This window comes from Aristolochia californica, unplaced genomic scaffold (genome assembly GCF_029961685.1).
Source record: "Aristolochia californica isolate CCGP_79_NKW_82.1479 unplaced genomic scaffold, dmAriCali1.0.hap1 SCAF_3, whole genome shotgun sequence".
NCBI classification, from domain to species: domain Eukaryota; kingdom Viridiplantae; phylum Streptophyta; class Magnoliopsida; order Piperales; family Aristolochiaceae; genus Aristolochia; species Aristolochia californica.
Window position 1 is genome coordinate 15,530,805 of NW_027181992.1, and position 18,040 is coordinate 15,548,844.

At 38.7% G+C, this 18,040-nt stretch overlaps 1 protein-coding gene across 1 annotated transcript; it reads right to left on the reverse strand.

Moving 5' to 3' along the window:
* Nucleotides 1-1,799: 1,799 nt before the first annotated feature.
* LOC137959395 (uncharacterized) lies at nt 1,800-2,562 on the reverse strand. Its single transcript, XM_068806787.1, has 2 exons — nt 2,272-2,562; nt 1,800-2,177 (listed from the first exon to the last, which is right to left on the reverse strand). The coding sequence occupies exons 1-2, from the start codon at nt 2,560-2,562 to the stop codon at nt 1,800-1,802; spliced, it is 669 nt and encodes a 222-aa protein (XP_068662888.1).
* Between the last annotated feature and the right edge of the window lie 15,478 nt (nt 2,563-18,040).

Sequence of the window (18,040 nt, forward strand, 5' to 3'; positions counted from 1 at the left end):
GTCATTCACAAGATTATGTCTACCATCTGCAGCAAGTTGGGCATCTACGATGTTTTGAGGGGGAGTGTTACAATGTGGGACCCACCATGAGGCCGTGGGATGCCAAGAAGAGTCCTCACCCAAGCTAGCACAAGTTAAGAAGATAAGAAGCACAAGTTGAAATGAGTTAGAAAATTTGAAGATCAAGTGGGAACCACAAAGATACCATGAGCTAGAATCTTATCAATATGAACTGGAAGATCATGTGGGACTCATAAGGATAAGGCCACGAGCTGGCCTTCTCCCTAATTTCCACGTTCCTGAAGCAGAATTATAGTTCAACTTATATTAGAACTCAATTAGATTATGTTATCCTTTCATGATAGACTTATTTTAGAGAGTTAGAGTTGGAATGTAATTAGGATATTTAAAGCTTAATTGTATAAGAACTCTATCACTTCCTCTGCTATAAATAGAAGTGTTGTAATTCGGAATTAATCAAGTTCTATAATTTTCTCTTGAGTAAATCTCTCTCTTTTCTTGGTGCTCACCTTGTTCCTCTTCTCTTCTTCCCTCTACCTAAGAGCCTTCATCCCATTTTCTCCTCTTTCTATCTCTCTTCCCTTGCTCGGAATATTGGAAAAGGGATCCTAAATTCAACAAAAATTAACTATTGATAGGGTAAAATTACTAAAATACCCCAGGAGGGTAAAACAACAAAAATACATCAAGATGTATTTTTTTACATTAATTTGTTCATATGTATGCAACTTACAAGGCTGAAATTTTGACAACTGTAAGGAGGAATAAATTAATGGGAGACAATTACAGAGAAGTATTACTTTTAGAAAGTCAATGGAAATTATAGTACTCAACCCAGATAGATCATTTAAATAATTGAGCCATTTGGATGATGGTCCATCAAGCAGGTCATCCTTTTCAAAAATGGCAAGAATCTACTGTAAAATGCTCCCAGCAACAATCTACTGCTATGATACCATGTAAAAACCAAGATTTGGTCGTAAAAAGAGGAGAAAATTGAGAGAGAAAAGAGAAAGGAGAACTAGATATTTAAGAAGAGCCTGAAAGGCTTTGTTGGGAACTATGCACGTGTTGAATTTATGGAAAAGAGAAAAACTTCATTGACTTGATGTAATCAGAGTACATGAACCCCTATTTATAATATAAGAAAGTAGTAGAGTCCAATTACAGTTAAACTACCCTTGTTCAAATTACACCCAAACTCTAACACTTAAAGATAAGTCCTAGTTTAATTAAATAACCCAACATAATTACAAGACTAACATAACTAAAACACTTTTAAACTGAGACTCTTCTGTGAGACTTCCTTCCATAATAATTTTGGCTCTGTAAGAATTCTTATTATGAGAGTCATGTAAGACTCTTCCATATTTGATCTTCAACACTCCCCCTCAAGCTGGAGTTTATAACTTTAGGTTGCATGTTAGCATCCTCACGAGCCATGGATCTTGTCACCTTCCTCTCTTCTCTTCCTTCCATTGCTTTGTTTGACGTAGGCATATACTAATGGAGTGATGTAAGAAGAAATTCGGAATGGGGATTTGGGGAAAAAGGGGGAGAGCTTGAAGGAGCTCTTGACCTGTTATCTAAATTACTCTAGGCTAATTTACTAATTCAATCACTACCTTTCATTAACCTAGTTGTCCCCTTAAATAGGGTTGAGGACGCCAAATACACTTTAGACCTTTGGGTCACTGGTTCAAGCCAAATAAATTATAAACCAAACCAAACCAAAATCAAACCAAAATCAATTACATGAAAATTGAAAACCACATTAATTAATTCCTATGCCTGCTGGTAACAAGTGATGCTATTGAGTACATAACATCACCCCCCTCCTGGAGAAAGAGCTTGTCCTCAAGCTCGAAGGAAGGGTAGAGAAGCCGGAATGCTGATAATGGCTCCCATGTAGTGTCACTGGGGTCTGCATCTGCCCACTGTACGAGAATTTCCCAATCGCCTTGAATGTGGCGTGCCTGCAATACCTGAGCAGGAGTAGAAAGGACACGACCCTCATGGAGTGGTGGCAGAGGGGTGTGCAGCAAAGGAGAGTTGCCCTGGAACGGCTTCAGTTGGGATACGTGAAATACATTATGTATCTTTGCCTCGAGTGGTAGCTGCAAGCGGTAGGCCACGGTGCCAATGTGGTCCAACACCTAAAATGGACCATAATGTTTTGGAGAAAGCTTGTGGCGCTTGGAGGCAGTGTTGGGGCTTTAACCACACATAATCTCCTGGGGAATAATATACCTCTCGGTGCTTCTTATCATAATAGAACATCATAGAGTGGTGGGCCTCCTGGAGATGAGTACGCACCTCAGTGAGCATAGCGTCTCTTTTATCTAACGCTTGGTCCAAAGTGGCGACTTTGGATGCCCCTGGATCATAGGATAACAAACGAGGTGAATCTCTGTCATAAACTACCCTAAAAGGAGTAGTTCCCAGTGCATTGTGGTAAGAGGTGTTATAGAAAATTTCTTCCCAAGAAAGCCACTTAACCCACCGTTTAGGTGAGTCCCCCACAAAACAGCGAAGATACATTTCGATCATGCGATTGACCACCTCGGTTTGTCCGTCAGTCTGTGGATGATATGCAGAAGAGAATGCCAATTGGGTGCCATGTAACTTGAATAATTCTTTCCAAAAGGTACTGGTAAATATGGCATCCCTTTCACTGATAATAGATGTTGGAATCCTGTGTAATTGGACAATGTGGTCCATAAATAACCGAGCTACATGAGCAGCAGTATGTGGATGCGCCAAAGAAATGAAGTAACCATATTTTGAAAAATGGTCAACCACAACTAATATCACGGATTTACCTGATGAAGTTGGAAGGCCATCAATGAAATCCATGGAAATGTCGAACCAGATTTGAGACGGTAGCTGCAGAGGTTGTAGTAGGCCGACAGGACTTAAAGATTCGGCCTTGTTTCATTGACAAATCTTATAAGCAGCTACATAATCAGCAATTGTGCTCTTCATACCCCTCCAATAAAATTCCCGACTGATTTGGAAATATGTTTTTTGTCGACCCTCATGTGTGCTACCATGGAAAGAGGACAGGATCGTGTGAAGAAGTCGGGACGTGTGATGCATAAAAATCTTGTTTTTGTATAGGATAAGACAATCCTGAATCGTCCAATGACTAGCTATTGTCCCTTGCTGAATATCTTGATATAATGAAATACGTTCTTGATATTAATGTGTCTCCTCACGAATAGAATCCACCAAAAGTGAGCGTGGGTGGCTGAGAACATAAACGTGTGGTTCTGGAATGTCCTGACTAGACAAAGCATCAGCCCCCAAATTTAAATTGCCTGGCTTATATTGAACTGTAAAATCGAAGCCCATGACTTTACTCAACCAGTGTTGCTGCGGTGATGTGGTGAGGCGTTGCTCAAGAAGATACTTGAGGCTGCAATGATCTGTACGAATTAGAAATGGTCGTCCCCATAGATAAGGCCGCCAATGTTGGATGGCTTTGGCTAACCCAATTAGTTCCCTCTCATATGCTACTAACTTGTCATGGTGTTGTCCCAACTGGCGGCTGAAATAATCGATGGGGTGTCCCAGTTGTTGTAGCACTACACCAATACCTCCTCCGGATGCATCATATTCCACCACAAAGGATTCATCAAAATCTGGTAGTTGTAGCACCGGCGCTGAGGCTAAGGCCTCCTTTAACTGCTGAAAGGCATGTGCCGCTGAGGGAGACTAGGTGAATGCATGTTTCTTGAGAAGGTTGTTGAGTGGTGTTGCTATTTGACCATAAGTACGGATAAATTTTCTGTAATATCCCGCTAGGCCCAAAAATCCCCTTAATGCGGTAAGGGAGGTGGGAGGAGGCCAATCTGTGATGGCTTGTATCTAACTCTGGTCAACCTTCACGCCCACTGCTGATAGAACATGCCATTTTTGAAGTGCCAAATATGCCATTTTTGAAGTGCCCATAGAACATTTGGATTCATTCAAAACCAAATGATGGGAGCGTAGAATGGAAATACCTAATGGAGGTGTTGGAGATGTTTGTCCCAATTTGTGCTAGATACCAAGATGTCATCAAAAAATACTAACACATATTTTCGCAGAAGTGAGGAAAATACCTCATTCATGAGGGCTTGGAAAGTGGAGGGCACATTGGAGAGACCGAAGAATATGACGAGGAACTTGAAATGACCATGGTGCATGCGGTATGCAGTTTTCTGCACATCTGTAGGGTAAACTCTAATTTGATGATAGTCTGATTTCAAATCTAAATTGGTAAAAATCGTAGCACCATGTAACTCATCCAGCAACTCATCCACCACTGGGATGGGGAACTTGTCTTTAATTGTATGGAAATTGAGTTGCCTGTAGTCGACAAAACACCTCCATGATCTATCCTTTTTGCGGACCAGTAAAACAGGGGATGAGAAGGGAGACCTATTGGGCTGGATAACTCCCTGAGCAAGCATATTCCGGCACTGTCTTTTGATTTCATCTTTCTGTATATGTGGGTAACGATAAGGACGCACCACCACTGGATCAGTTCCCAACTTCAAACGTATGCAGTGATCACAGTGACACATTGGTGGTAGACCAGTAGAGTCATTAAATAAATCGGCAAAGGTTGTACGTAATGGAGATAACTTACAATCACCAGTGCTCTGAATCTGGAAAGTGTGAAGTGCGCTGGGCACCTGTGCCTTGATACCCTGCAATGTAATCTGGCCCTGTTGTGCTGTAAATGTCATCGTCCGAGCATGAAAATCCCACAATATAGGGCCTAATAGCTGAAGCCATTTTACCCCAAGCACCAAATCAAATCCTGCTAAAGGAATGACCAGTAAGTCAGACTTATATGAATGTCCCTCAATAGTAAAAGGGGTGGCTGCACATAACCCAACACTGGCAATTTTAGCCCCATTGGCCACTAAAACCGAGAGACCCTTTTGCTGTTGGATTTCTAATCCCAATTGTTTCGCTGCAGGCTCACTGATAAAATTATGTGTGCTGCCAGAATCAACTAAAGCAAGTAACTGGAGATGGTGTAACTTGGCCTTTACCTACATGGTATTAGAACTACGCGGGCCATGCATGCCATGGAGGGAGAGCTCTGGTTCTTGTTGTTCCTCTTCAACAATATCATCTTCAGGAAGCACTTCTGAACCCTCTTCCCAAAGTTCTATACTGAATAATCTTTTGTAGGTATGTCGTGGGAGAAATTGTTCATCACAATTAAAACAGAGGCCCTTGGCCATTCTTGCCTACATTTCCTGTTTAGTCAAGAATTTACGTGGAAGATTGTCGGGTGGCACATTTGTAGACTGCTCTGCACGGTTAGGGTCTGAAGAGCCAAAACGTGGCCCAGGTGCAGTACCCGGTAGTCTATTGGTCCAAAAGGGTTTTCGGCCTAATGATTCCCTCAGAACTCTTTGTTTCTGTTCCACAACCCTGGCATAATTCATGGCTGAATCCAAGTCTGTAGAACCAAGTAATTCCACTTCCAAGCGAACCAACTCAGTCAATCCCGCATTAAAGATCTGAACATGCAGGTGAGGAGGAACAAATTCACTCACTCGGGCCAACCTTTCCTGAAATGTTTTCTGGTACAATTCTAAAGTGGCAGTCTATTTATAGTTGATCAATTCCCCACTGGATTGCTACTAGCTAGAGGTCCAAACCTCATCTGGCAAGCATGTTTAAAATTTAGCCAATCTCGAGTCGAATGGACATTTCGGTAGTGATGGAACCACATGAGCGCTTCATCGAGCAGGTGGTAGGCGGCCAACGTGACCTTGTCCACATCCAATGTTTGTTGATAATAGAAAAATTGCTCACATTTTGTGAACCAAAGTAAAGGATCCTTTGAGCTATCATATGTAGGAAAATTGAGTTTAAAGTACCTGGGAACCGTAGTTGGCCCCTATGTGTGAGCAGCCATAGGAAGAGTTTGTGGGCGCAGTGGTGGTGGTGGTGGCGTGAAGTGTGGATGGTTTGCTGCCGGTGACTGAGAGTTTGTAGCTGATGGTGGTGCGGTCGATTGAAGTGCTGCAAGCTGACGGATGACGGTTTGGAGAGAAGATTCCAGCATGTGCAATGTATTATGGATGTTTGTAATTTTAGCACCTTGATCCGTGGATCTTTGTTGAATATCTGAAAGCACTTGACGTATGTCCTCTAGAGAAGAGGAGTCACTGAGGGTGGACCTGTTTAATACCACGTTGTTAGCATCCTCACGAGCCATGGATCTTGTCACCCTCCTCTCTTCTCTTCCTTCCATTGTTTTGCTTGATGTAGGGATAAATTGATGAAGTGATGTAAGAAGAAATTCGGAAAGGGGATTTGGGGAAAAAGTGGGAGAGCTTGAAGGAGCTCTCGACCTATTATCTAAATTACTCTAGGCTAATTTACTAATTCAATCTCTACCTTTCATTAACCTAGTCGTCCCCTTAAATAGGGTTGAGGACGCCAAATACACTTCAGACTCTTGGGTCACTGGTTCAAGCCAAATAAATTGTAAACCAAACCAAATCAAAATCAATTACATGAGAATTGAAAACCACATTAATTAATTCCTACGCCTGTTGGTAACACGTGATGTTATTGAGTCCATAACATTGCAAGGAAAAGGATTCTTAGTCTTCAATTTTCTTTTGCTGAAAAAAAATCTTCACTGATGCAACTCTTCATAGATGCAAAATCTTTGTCTTTTGTGCTCCTCCTTTCTTGAATATTTTGGTCATATAAAAATTACCACAACATATGGAATAAAATACCTCTTTCTTGTACTTCTTCTTCTACTTCCCCCCCCTCAAGCTAGAAGGTAACGGCAGTGATCCCAACTTGAACCAAATAACATATATGTAGGAATAAGCTCCTCCATCATGGTGTCCCAACCCGGACACCAACTCTCAAAGGTAGAAATGGGAGATAAGTGGGCAATGCCTGTCATTCATAAGAAAACGATAAAAGACCCACGACTACATATAAAAAGTCTCAATGGACTTAAAACACCCATATATATATATAGTTCTTCTTCAAAAATAATGTCTCAATCAAAGAGACACAATAGCAGTAGGGGAAATGGGCCAATACCCAAATAACATGTACCAAATTTGCAGTAGTATAGCAGTAGATAACAGATAAGTAATGAAAGTCCTTAAGAGTAACAAGGACACATAAAATTGTACGCAGTGAGTCCATCAGAAAATAAGGAAGTTGCACCAAATAGTATGTTGAAACTGAGTAATAATCCATGATAATAATCTAGCCGGAGATAGAGAACCGAGTCAAACTGAGTAAGATATCATACCAATATAACCAAATCGTAGAAGAAATATGTATAGAACTCGGGACCCGAACACGTATAACCGAGGTAGAAAATAAGTGAGATATTTTCCTGATATTGTTGATCAATAACAGCAACTCAAAAAGTAAAATTTTGGCTTAAATTCGGAATTTTCAATGCAACAGGATACCAGCATGACCTTTGATTCATCCATTGCAAATATAATATAGATCAGATTAACATGAAATTTTTTCCATATGAAACTAGACTTAAATAAATTTCATACAACTATAACCTCTCTTCATAAAATATATTTATTTTGAGATAAATAATCTGATAGATTTCGGTCTTTGTAATCTGGCCGAACTAAGTACTCTTTCTCCTTTTGCCAAAATAATCATTTACTCTTCCAAGATCAATATCTCCTTATAAAAAACTTTGATTGAGAATTAATTGAATACGTAAGAAAATATACTTAGATATATTTTTTATATATATAATTTTCCATATAAAGTCTCATTCTTGATAGTACAAAATAGCTCAGAAGTTGAAGTTTTCTGCTACTACTCAAACCTCTTTTGCAATCTTACATTTGTAGCTTCAAATATTGATTTCTCTTTGTAGAAAACTTTGATTGCCAAAATTCAATTTTTTTTTGGAAAGTAGACTCGAATATCTAAATCGCTAGGGATAATAGTTCATAAAAGGATCACATTATCTCTGTGGGTTGACCGAGTCAACTCACTAAACCTGCTCTGATACCATGTTGAATTTATGGAAAAGAGAAAAACTTCATTGACTTGATGTAATCAGAGTACATAAACCCCTATTGATAATAGAAAAAAATTAGTAGAGTCCAATTATAATTAAACTACCCTTGTCTCAATTACACCCAAACTCTAACACTTAAATATAAGTCCTAGCTTAATTAAATAACCCAACATAAATAGAAGACTAACATAACTAAAACACCTTTAAACTGAAACTCTTTTGTGAGACCTACTTCCATAATAATTTTGGCTCGGTAAGACTTCTTATTGTGAGAGTCATGTAAGACTTCCATATTTGATCTTCAATAGCACGAATTCCTAGATTTCTCAAATAGGTGTTTTAAAAAGTCTCAGTGGACTTAAAACACCCATATATATATATATTGTATGTATATAAAGGTAAACCAACCGAAGCAACACACAAGAGGTTGGCCCAAAGGGGTATGTGAGAGTAAAATAAAGGATGGTGGGACAAAGGCTGCCAAATAACCAATGGGTAATGGGTAAAGAGGAAAATAAGATGTTGAGGCCACCATGTGTTTTATTTTTCTAAGAAAATCAAATTCCAAACCAGATGAACCAATGCCAACATCAGTCAGCAATTAATAAACCTAAGACAAGCAACCAAGGAGTTCTTCTTCAGAAATAATGTCTCAATCAAAGAGAATCAATAGCAGCAACGGAAATGAGTCAATGCCCAAATAATATGTACCAAATTTGAAGTAGTATAGCAGTAGATAACCGGTAAATAATGAAAGTCCTTAAGAGTAATAAGGACACATGAAATTGTCAAAAGAAAGTCTATTAGTAAAAAGGAAGTTGCACAAAATTGTATGTTGGAACCAAGTAATAATCCAAGATAATAATTCAGTCGGAAATAGAGAAACGAGTTGAACCGAGTCAAATAGTAGACTAATATAACCGAATCACAGAATAAATATGTATAGAACTCGGAAGCCAAACAATGTATAACCGAAGCAAGAAATAAGTGGGCCAAGTCAGGCTGACCCGAACCTGAGTTGACTCACTGAGTTGACCCAGATCGGGTTGACTCGGTCCGAGTTGGCCCGTGTTAACTCAGCATACTGTTGCGGAAGCAGTAAGCTCGGGTCTTTGTTTTTGTTTGGCTCAATTCGGACCGGACTGGGTCTCACTCAGAATTGGTGCGACTCAGCAAAACCCAGTTTCCTAACTTAGGGAAACATTAATTTTTCAACAGTAGCTTGTTCTTACCCGAGGCGCTGAACAAAGCAGAAAAATTAGAGAGCATAATTGGCAGAACATAAATAATCCAGCAAACAGAGACTCTAAAATAAGAGCAGTGCAAAAAGATACCAACCAGCCAACAAATGAAGAGATCTCTGAACAACGCAGGACAGTAGCTGGGTATGGAAGTCTAGTGAAGAGATGACCAGAGGAGTTTCTGAAAAATATTTCTGAAGATAGCCAGTAGCGACTAAATACCTGTGAAGGAAACTTTTCGACCAATGACTCTCGGCAGCAGAAAGTTTTCGAAAACTCTCTGAATAGAAAATCAATCCAGCAGAGGAGAATATGTCCAGATATAAATAAACAGAGGAAACTAGCAGTAATACAGAAGGTTTCCGAATGAAGATGCCAACCAGAGAGTGGAACCAACATCTCCTTCTTCCTCACGATACAGTAACGATCCGATAGGGACAATTTCAGATGATCAGCAATGCAGTGACGGAACGAAAAACTAGCTGAGATAGTTTCGGCTTTCTAGCAGAGAAGCAATTCCAGCCAAAGAAGTTAGCAGCGAGAATCGATAGTAGTAACTTTACAGAATTAAAACAGAGTACCCAGTGTCATCTACTTCCCCACTTTCAAACAGAGTGGAATGAGCGGTAGAGACAAAGAGGGATCATCGCGGTCGTCGGTCATGAACCATCGATCCCAGAGAAGCATCTCTACAGCAGCAGTAGTAATCAACTTGGACAGCACATAAAAAATACTTCAGTAAATGAAACTTGATATGGAGAACCCAGAAATAACTTCCATAATAGTAGTAAGCCAAAGGATGGGAATAATGGCCAGGCAGATAACTCGGTAGAAGATTTCCAAAAAAAATAGCAGCAACGATAGAAATAAGATCTTATCCAGTAGGTCCAGCAGAGTAATCAACAAGAAAATGACAAGAGGAGACCATAGGAGTTTCTGGAAAATAATCAGCAACAGCAGAGAAAAAATCTCACGACGCTGGAAATACGATGAACCAGGCTTTATCAACGTCTCCTTCCTCCCCATATTTGGATTCTTTTTGAAGCCTTGATTCTTGTGGCTTTCGGGGATTTAATATGGCATGATGATAGCCAGACAGAGTTGATCTCAGATGAACTTCTGAAAATGAACTAATAGTAGCGAATAGTTGAACCAAGACATCCGCGATTATTTCTTGATTATCGCGGCTGTCTTCCCCATGGTGTTGAATTTAGGACGCCTTTACTGATATCTCGAGCAAGGTGAGAAAGGAAAAAATAAAAGGAAAGGGAGAGAGAGCTCTCGTGTAGAGAAGAGAGAAGAGAAAAAAAAAGGCAAGAGAAGAACTCTTCACGAGAGAGAAGTGGAGAACAACTTCACTTTGATAATTTATTCCCAAGTACAAGCACCTCTATTTATAGTAGAGGAAATTATAAGAGTGCAAGTATAATTAAACTACCTTCTCCTAATTACATTCAGACTATAACTCTTAATGATAAGTCTATCATAATAAAATAACTCAACATAATTAGAAGACTAACAAAACTCAAACTAAATCTCTCTATGAGGATGTGATCATAGGATAAAGATGCCAACTCGTGGTAATCTTTGTGAGTCGCACTTGATCTTCCAGCTCTTGTGATAAGGATACAAGCCCGTGGTATCTTTGTGAATCCTACTTGATCTTCAAATCTTCCAACTCATTCCAGCTCGTGCTTCTTATCTTTCAACTCATGCCAGCTCATGGTATCTTTGTGGGTCCCACTTGATCTTCAAACCTTCCAACTCATTCCAGCTCGTGCTTCTTATCTTCCAACTCATGCCAGCTCATGTGATTACTCCTCTTGGCATCTCACGTCCTCATGGTGGGTCCCACATTGCAACACTCCCCCTCAAGTTAGGGGTGAGAAAACATTGTAAACGCCCAACTTGTTGTAGATGGTGGATAAGATCTTATGAGTGACTGGTTTGGTGAGAATGTCTGCAACTTGGCTCTATGAAGATATATGTTTGAGAGATAATATACTGGTTTGAAAATTTTCTCATATGAAGAAGAAATTTACTTCAATGTGCTTTATTCTTTCATGGAAGACCAGATTTGATGTGATATGTATTGCTACCTGATTATCGCAATATAGATCCATAGGAGCTTCTTTATAAAATCCCAATTCCGTGAGAAGGGATCTGATCAGTAGAAGCTCACTAATTGTGTATGCCATGGCTCTGTACTCTACTTCTACACTAGACCGTGCAACTACATTCTGCTTCTTGCTTCTCCATGTAACCAAGTTCCCTCCAACCATTGAACAATATCTTGAAGTAGATTTTCTATCATTCAGGGATCCAACCCAGTCTACATATGAGAATCCTTCTATGTTGAAGTGACCATGGTTCTTATAGAGAAGCCCTCTTCCTGGAGCACCTTTCAAATATCACAATATTCTTTCTAGGGCTTGCTAGTGACTGAGTTGTGGTTTGTGCATGTATTGACTTACCACACTTACTGCATATGATATATCTGGTCTTGTTACACATAAATAAATAAGTTTTCCCACAAGTCTATGATATTTTCAAAAATCCACATCTTCTCTAGTACCTACACATAATTTTGTGTTTGAGTCCATAGGGGTTTCTGTTGGTCTACACCCCATCATTCTTGTCTCATCCAGTAGATCAAGGACATATTTCCTTTGAGATAGTACAATCCCATGTCTGGATTGTAGTGCTTCAATACCCAAAAAATATTTTAGTCCAAGATCTTTTGTCGTGAATTCTGCACATATTTTTTTCTTGGTTTCTTGGATGCCCTTGGGATCACTACCGGTTAAAATAATATCATCAACATATACTGCCAAGATTACCTTGCTTTTAGGTGTGTTTTTAATAAATATGGAGTGATCTACCGAACATCTGTGAAATCCAGTCTGTATGAGAGCTTGGCTAAAATTTTCAAACCATGCTCGAGGAGAATGTTTTAGACCATAAAGGGATTTCTTCGATTGACATACCGACCCCCCCCTCAACCACATAACCAAGTGGTTGATCCATATAAATTTCTTCCTTGATATCCCCTTTAAGAAAAATATTTTTCACATCAAGCTGATATACTTACTAGGAAGAATTAGGCGTCAGAGATAATAAAATACAAACCGAGTTCATTTTGGCCACCGGAGAGAATGTTTCCTCATAATCAATTCCATAACACTGTGTATAGCCTTTAGCAATGAGGTGAGCCTTAAGGCGAGCAATGGACCTATCCGGATTGTGTTTCACTGTAATAACCCACTTGCAACTGACATGTTTTTTATCTAATTGTAGAGGAACTAGAATGTTTGATTTTGATATAGTGCTTGCATTTCTTCGTCCATTGCCGCCTTCCACCCTGGATTTTTGAGAGCCTCCTGATAGGACTGTGGGACTGATATGGAGGAGATAGATTAAAGAACTTGACAACATAAGGGGATGAACTATGGTGAGACACAAAATTGGATATGGGGTGAGAAGTAGAAGGCCTAGGGCAAGTTCTGGGTTCTTTTCGCAAGGCAATGGGACGAGTATCATATTTTGGGCCAAAAAAATAGGAGAAGATGGACTTACCTTGGTGGGATCCGTAAACTCAGTAGGTGTGGTGTCAGCCAATGTGTCTGGGGGTTGAGCAGTTTCCATAACATAGGGCACAACCAATCGAGGAGAATTTGGTATTGAAGATAGACCTGAAGGAGTATTGTCAAAATAGTATGAATAGTCTTCAAAAAAAGTGACATCCCTAGACATATGTAAACGTTGGAGGGTAAGATTGAAGCAAACATAACACTTTTGTGTACAAGAGTATCCTAAAAATATACACTTGATAGATTGTGGATCGAGTTTACTGTGTTGTGAAAGGTAATATGAACAAAACATTGATAGAGGAAGACTTTCTAGGGAAGTTAAAAAGGATCATCATGTGGCAACAATAACGAGTATGGGGATTTATTACCTAGAATGGAAGAGGGAAGCATATTTATAAGAAAACATGCAGTAAGAATGACATACAGCCAATAACAGTATGGAACTTTCGTGGTCTATAGTAAACTATGAGCTACCTCGAGAAGATGATGGTTCTTCCGTTCTGCTACATCATTTTGTTGAGGGGTGTAGACATACGATGTTCGTTGGATAATGTCATTCTCTTGACAACAGGAGTCAAGGTCTCTGGAAGTATATTCTTTGGCATTATCAGACCGAAGTACTTTTATTTTATGACCAAACTGAGTGAGTACCATAGCATGAAAGGATTTAAATATGGATGGTATTTCAGAACGTTCTTTAAAGAGAAATAACCAAGTGGTATGAGTAAAATCATCAATAAATGTAAAAAATTACTTGACTCGCGAAATATTTGAGGCACTCAAAGGTCCCCATACATTTGTATGAATCAATGAAAAAGGACTAATACTTAAGTTCTGGACGAGGTGAGTTTGTAGTCCTCTGGTGTTTGCTCAGTTGACAAACTTTACAATTTAACTCTGACCTTTCTTTAAGAGTAGGAAAAAGATGATGAAGAGATTGTGTGGATGGATGTCCCAACCGGTTGTGCCATAGACTTGTCTTAGTTTTATTGGCTAAAACAGTATTTATTTTAGGCACGTCCAGGTAGTAGAGCCCCCCTTGTTCACGGCCTCCACCAATCACCTGCTTCGTTTTAAGATCCTGAAACACACAAGAAGTGGGTGAGAAGGTGATAGAGCAATTAAAATATTTTGTGAGATGACTAATAGATAAAAAGATTCAAGGGAAAAGTAGGAACAAAAAGAATATCTGTGAGTGGAAGTGATGATGTAACAGAAATGGATCCTTTCCCTAGAAATTTAGTTTGAGAGCCATTATTAGCTATGGTAACAAATTTATGTGAGAGACAAGGAGAAACTGAGTGTAGTAGAATTTTTGTTACTTGTGAGATGCTCAGAGGCCCCTGTGTCAATTATCCAGGATGAAGAGGAGGCAGATAGCATACCTGAAGTGGTAGTGGCAGTAGCAGTTGAGGAGGAACATGGAGCATAACCCATCAGTGTTTCATTTTTTGGAATAAATCATATTCATCATTGGTAAGGGTTTTCTTTGTTATTAATGTTGTAGCCTGGTCCTCCTTTGTATCACTTACTAAGGCTTGATTAGCCTTCGTCCAATCCGGTTTGCTATGGACTTTGTTACAATGTGGCACCCACCACGACGTGCAACCATGGGGGGACCCACCATGAGGACGTAAGCCAAGAGGAGTCACCACATGAGCTGGAATGAGCTGGAATCCATTGGAAGATTTGAGGATCAAATGGGACCCACAAGATATACCACGAGCTGGTATCTTTCCCAAACATGTGTTGGGAAGATTTGCATATCTTCCTTGATTTATATGATTGATTATCTTCCTTAGATTGATGTATTATAAGGGAAAGTAGGAATCCTAATTGATTAAAGGGTTTCCCTAATTATTTAATACGAATAGTATAAATAGAGGACCTTGGTGGATGTCTAGATCATAAAGTTCTCCTCTTCTTTCATTCATGTGAAAGAAGCTCTTTTCTTCTCTTTAGTTTTTTTCTTCTTCTCCTCTCTCTACCCGAGAACTATGCTTTCCTTTTCTCTTTTTCTCTTCTCTCCCCTTGCTCGAGTTATTATTCATGGGGTCCTAAATTCAATAGACTTTATAACATTTCTCTATAGTCTGGCCATATCTTCCACAATAGGTGTATTCCCTATAATAGCACGTATCTATAGTGTGGCCATATCTCCCACACTTAGTGCAGTCCTTGCCATCTATTCTAATAGAACCATTCCTTCCACCTCTTCCTCGTCCTCGTCTATAATTTCTGCCACAGCCTCAGTCGCAGTCGGATGATGTTCTCCTATTCTCGGAGTACATAGCGGATGACACTTCAGTAGCAGAAGAAGAAGCATCTAGAATACGAAGTAATGTGGCACATACATCATTAAAAGTTGGAATAGCAAAAGCACTAAGAAGTTAACTTTGAGCAACTTTGAGATACAATTTAATGTTTGCAAGGCATATGGCAATGACTAAGGCTTCTTTCTGTTTGTCTTGGACAGAGACATCCGTAAATGTAGGCTGAGCTATTTTCCATTCTTGAAGAAGGCCTCTAAAGCGAGCCAAATATTCATGGATATTTTCTCCTTGTTTACTATTAAGCATTCTTTGGAGAATATCACATGGCCTGTGTAAGTTGTCAGAGCTAGAATATAGCTTAACACATGTCTCCCAAATTTTTTTAGCAGTATCAAGATGAATAACATTGATGGAGATAGGATCTTCCATGTTGTTGAAAAGCCAACTAATAACCAAAGTATCATTTTTTTAACCACTTGTCATAAAAAATATCATCTTCATCAATAGGTGGTCCACGGTTGGTGAGGTGACCAAGAAGGTCTTTTGTTATAAGAAACCTGTGAATCAATGTGGACCAACTCACGAAATTTGATACCCCTCTCAAGGTTATAGTAGTAATTCTGAGTATAAAAAACTTAATAGGCAATTCAATTTATAAAAAACTCCAATCAAATACTAATCAAACAACCAAGTAGAGTTCTTCAAGCAACTCTGTTAATGGAAAGGCTTAGCATAGAAGCTAAGTAATCATATTTCTGAAATTCAATGAATAACCACTCATAATAGGCTCAATACCAATCTTCTTTATCATGGAGTTTTGTTCCCATAGAATTATAACTTTTTATGCATAAATCTCAACATAAATTGGTCTCGGTAAAAAAAAATTCCAAACCGATAAAACTACCATGGTAACTTCTTCTAATCCAAGATGCATATATTTCCATAATATCATAAGATGAAGACAACCATAAAAACATCTCTAAACCATCTTCTAATATCCGAAAACCAAGAGCATGAATCAATAATATCAAAAACAAATAAACTTATCTCATGAGCTAACCTTGCTTCATAAACAGCCTTTTATGAGCAACTTTGATCATACCTTCTTAGAGCATTCCTTTGACGTGGGGATCCTAAATTTGATGCTCTGATACCATGTTGAATTTAGGACCCCTTTAATGATATCTCGAGCAAGGTGAGAAAGAGAAAAACAAAGGGAAAGGGAGAGACAACTCTCGGGTAGAGAAGAGAGAAGAGAGAGAAAAAAGAAAGAGTTTAGGCAAGAGAAGAATTTTTCACGAGAGAGAAATGGAGAACTACTTCACTTTGATAATTTATTTCTGAGTACAAGCACCTCTATTTATAGTAAAGTAGTAGAACAAGTACAATTAAACTACCTTTTCCTAATTACATTCAAACTATAACTCTTAAACATAACTCTATCATAATAAAATAACTCAACATAATTAGAAGACTAACTTAACTCAAACTAAACTTCTTCTATGAGGACATGACCATAGGATAAAGATGTCAGCTCGTGGTCATCTTTGTGGGTCCCACTTGATCTTCTAGCCCATGTGATAAGTATACCTGATCATGGTATTTTTGTGGGTTCCACTTGATGTTCAAATTTTCCAACGCACTCCAGCTCATGCTTCTTATCTTCCAACTCATGTCAGCTTGTGCTATGACTCTTCTTGGCATCTCACGTCCTCATGGTGGGCCCCACTAGCTCGTACAACCATGGTGGGTCCCACATTGTAACACACGTCGCTACCTCACAAATAGAGCGGGATTAGAACCAGCTCAGTAAAGCAGCCAAAAGATTTCGACAGGGGGAAGATACGATTTTATCTTCGAATGATAGCAGTTGGAAGATAGCAGAGCACTCGAATTAAAAATATTAACCGAAGTGGAAAAATAGGGACTCACCTTCCGGAAAATTAAATTCAAGATACATAAAGTTAATGGAAACCAAATCCATAAACCCAAACTCCATGCCAACAAAGATAGAGTAAAAAATACGATAAATTGTTCATCATGTTGATCATCCACTAAGTAGTCATCCACTGAGTAGCAGTAAACAAAATAAAGAAGAAGATGATTCTAAAAATAAAACTTCATCAATATATAATATGCAATATTAAAATCTTAGTATAGAGGTGAAAATGTAAAGCAAATAATGGGTATAGGGACTGAAAAAGAAAAAAAAGTAGATACAAACCTAAACTGCTAGAGATCATAGATCAGAAAAGGATCACATTAACGTTGTGGGTTGACCGAGTCAACTCACTAAACCTACTCTGATACCATCTTGAATTTATGGAAATGAAAAAAACTTCATTGACTTGTTGTAATCATAGTACACGCACCCCTATTCACTTAATAAACATAATCTCCTTATATCTCCCTAACTACACATCCTATGTACCTAAAAATTTAACATTGATATAATTTGACATGCAAAACAAGATTAAACAAAGAAGATTAACCACTAAAGTTAATAATGACAAAAATACCCCTCAAAGGTAAAATAACCAAAATACCCATTTTCTGATATTAATTTCTTCATTTTGGATGCAACTTACATGGCAGAAATGGGGACAAGTGTAAGGGTGAAAAAACAAATGGGAGACAATTGCAGAGAAGTATCCAGTTTATAATGTCAATGGAAATCATATTACTCAAATCAAATAGATCATTTAAAAGGTTGAGAGATTGTCCTCTTAAAAAATGGCAAGAATATGCAACAGAATGCTCCCAACAACGATCTACTGCTCTGATACCCTGTAAAAATCTAGAATTAAGCAAAAGAAGAGGAGAAAATTGAGAGAAAAGGGACAAAGGAGAAAAAGAATTTTTTAAATAACC

Bases quoted from the DNA above. Each gene is read 5' to 3' on its own strand.
- LOC137959395 (XM_068806787.1), bottom strand. From the start codon at position 2,562: ATGTATCTTCGCTGTTTTGTGGGGGACTCACCTAAACGGTGGGTTAAG. The intron at 2,178-2,271 runs GTATATTATTCC...GGTCCATTTTAG, and splicing joins ATGATAAGAAGCACCGAGAG to GTGTTGGACCACATTGGCAC.